Below are 3,043 nucleotides of genomic sequence, written 5' to 3'. Positions count from 1 at the left end.
TGAGATATCACTGGAAATATACTATCGCGCTTTTTAAACTACAGTAAAACATCACTACACTGTAATGTATTCCACTTTAAACTCCAGTAAAACATCACTACACTGTAATGTATTCCACTTTAAACTACAATAAAACATCACTACACTGTAATGTATTCCACTTTAAACTCCAGTAAAACATCACTACACTGTAATGTATTCCATTTTAAACTACAGTAAAACATCACTACACTGTAATGTATAGAAATTGCTGTAAAAATCAGAACTATTCATGGAAATCAGAATCAAGGCTGCTCCCCCCCCCTACCTCCCCCGATAAAGAAGACGCACGTTACTGATTCAGTTAGAGATTACTTACAGTGTAAAGTGATTCAGTTAGGGTGATTAAAACAGAGATTCGGGGTAGGTAAAAATATTACGGAGAGGGCGCCACGAGTGTACGTTATCTGTTTATATCATATTAGATCTTACCAAACACTACATAATGGCAATTAGAGACGTGAAAATAGTGTAAACAGACGAGCGGTTACGTTACTTGTTAAACATTCACTCCCGTTGATAATGTGACATGTTGAGTCTAGGGCCACTTCTAAAGGAAAACACATTTTTCTTTGATATCCTTGGAAGTTTCTAGCGTACAAAGTTCAGAGCGCCGGACCCTGGGCTGCCATACAAAAAGAGTAGCTACTGTCTACATGCCGATATGCCCCCTCCAGCCAGATGGTGGCACTGGTTGAATGCAGGGGCTAATAGTGGCCAGACGTGCTTTGTTTACCGGCTGTAATTCCCACGGTCTGGGATGTCAGGAAGAGTGGGGGTGGGGGCTTGTAAATGACGCAAGGATGAAGTGGGTAGGACCTTCACACTGTTGTATCTGGTCTTCACTTCATGAACATTTCGGATCAAAAGTAGTTTTCTTGCCACCGCCACCCGTTTGGAAGACTCATATTAACATTTTATCTTTAATATTGTGGAATAAGACAAACAAAACGGGTTTTACTTTCAGGTAATGTAACATTTATTAGTTTCATATAACCGGACTTATTTGTCAGGGGAGTTGTTTGTTTGTTGTTAAGCGCAAAGCTACACGGGTACCGAAACCCGATTCTTTGTGTTATAAACCTCCAGACTTGCCGCTGAGCCACTGGGGACTTGTCAATGGGACTCTTTTTTTTTCAGTCGCAGGTTTATTGGTCACTGTGAGTGTCACAATTTCCACTTCATATCATCAATATTGTACTGCGCGTGACGTCAGTAATATCACCTGCCCAAATATTTAAATGCCCACGACAAAACTTTTATGAAGTCACAGGTTGTTAATTCAGCGGTCCTCAAACTGATCCAGTCTTGCTTTATTTAATCAAATGACAGCTATTGTGGCGTTTAAATCTTTTTAATTATGCCTAATCACACGAAACACAGAATTTTCAATTGAAGGGCAACAGGTAAGAAAATGAAATAAAATAACTTGGAAAAAAACAGAGGTCAAACGCTAGGGGATAGAGTTCAGAAAAGTATAATCCTTTTTTGCTGTTTTTTAAACTTTAGACATATCTATGCTAACACACCCTACAGAATGCTAGGCCTAACTCTATTAATTTAAACAAAGCTAGGCCTAACTTTAATAAGTTAACCTTAATGTATTTTATAGAAAGAAAAGAGAGCTCTCTATTCCCTCTAGTGGCAGAACGCACGAGTTATTTTTAATGGTGTCTTGTCCTCTTCCCCACTGGTCACTGACAGACTGTATCTTAGGTTACACAACTAATATTCGAAGGATTAGTCCTGCTTTCGTAACTCGTGGTTTTAATGAAGAACACCGAAAAGTTAAGCAGTTTTTAGAGGTGGGCCAAGTGTTAAGCATCGCACACAGTTGTTAGATGTAAAATTCATGCAACTAAAATACGTTCTGAAATTCATGCAACTAACAGGGGTTGGGAAATTCGCACAACTATAAGTAGTAAATAAATTCTCAAAACGAAAGGGGCACTGGTAGTTAAATAAGGCTGTTGTCAACAGTGACGTGTTTCCGGATGTTGTCGACAGTGACGTGTATCCGACTTCAGTAAAATGAAAAGATAACTTACTTGCAAAAGGCTTCTCCCCCTGGGTTAGAAACACAAGCCGCTCCATTTTTACACGAATTAGGTGAGCATGACACCAGCCCTGAAATAAAATTAGATGTTTAAGAAAAAGTTTAAAAAGGTTATGTTTAAATCGATCCAAGATTAATATCTATAAACCACAATTTAATCATCTAACAAAAAGCCTTAACTACAATATTGTAAAATTTACCATTTAAACATTAAACATTTCATCCAGGATGGCTAAACAAAAGTAACTGAAGATGAGGAAAAACGGAACATCTAATGTAACAAACTCAAGAAAACCTTTGTGACGTTAATGGTACATCTAATGTAACAAACTCAAGAAAACCTTTGTGACGTTAATAGTACATCTAATGTAACAAACTCAAGAAAACCTTTGTGACGTTGATGGTACATCTAATGTAACAAACTCAAGAAAACCTTTGTGATGATGATGGTAATATGTAAATAAAATTCGATCGGTACGATCCCCTGCACTTCGCTAAACACACGTTCGTCGTTAGGGGCCAAACCGTGAAGCTGAGGTTCTGTGGTTCGAGTACCGTTAGCACCAAAAACAAACACCATAGTCAGCAAAGTATCCACTGTAGTATTCAACAAACACAACAGACAGTGACGTATCCAGTACAGTATTCAACAAACACCATAAACAGTAACGTATCCAGTACAGTATTCAACAAACACCACAGTCAGTAACGTATCCACTGTAGCAGGATTTAAAATCAATATATTAACCTGGCCTCACAAATTGTTGCTCATGACCAGTTACAAACATAGCCACTTCTTATATGTCTTATAGGGGGTGCGGTAGTTACATGACCAGTTACAAACATAACCACTTCTTATATGTCTTATAGGGGGTGCGGTAGTTACATGACCAGTTACAAACATAACCACTTCTTATATGTCTTATAGGGGGTGCGGTAGTTACATGA

General features: G+C 38.2%; 1 protein-coding gene across 1 annotated transcript in view; it reads right to left on the bottom strand.

The window, feature by feature from the left end:
- The window catches only part of LOC111089643 (neurogenic locus Notch protein-like), a 31,864-nt gene that overhangs the window by 23,335 nt on the left and 5,486 nt on the right, over positions 1-3,043 (bottom strand). Inside the window, exon 2 of the mRNA XM_022402525.1 lies at positions 2,088-2,166. Within this exon, the coding sequence (XP_022258233.1) occupies positions 2,088-2,166 (79 nt within the window). The remainder of the gene's footprint in view (positions 1-2,087; positions 2,167-3,043) is intronic.

Source organism: Limulus polyphemus, unplaced genomic scaffold, assembly GCF_000517525.1.
Source record: "Limulus polyphemus unplaced genomic scaffold, Limulus_polyphemus-2.1.2 Scaffold6886, whole genome shotgun sequence".
NCBI lineage: Eukaryota > Metazoa > Arthropoda > Merostomata > Xiphosura > Limulidae > Limulus > Limulus polyphemus.
Note: the sequence above shows the minus strand (reverse complement) of the source record. Positions and strands in the feature narration are given on the sequence as shown.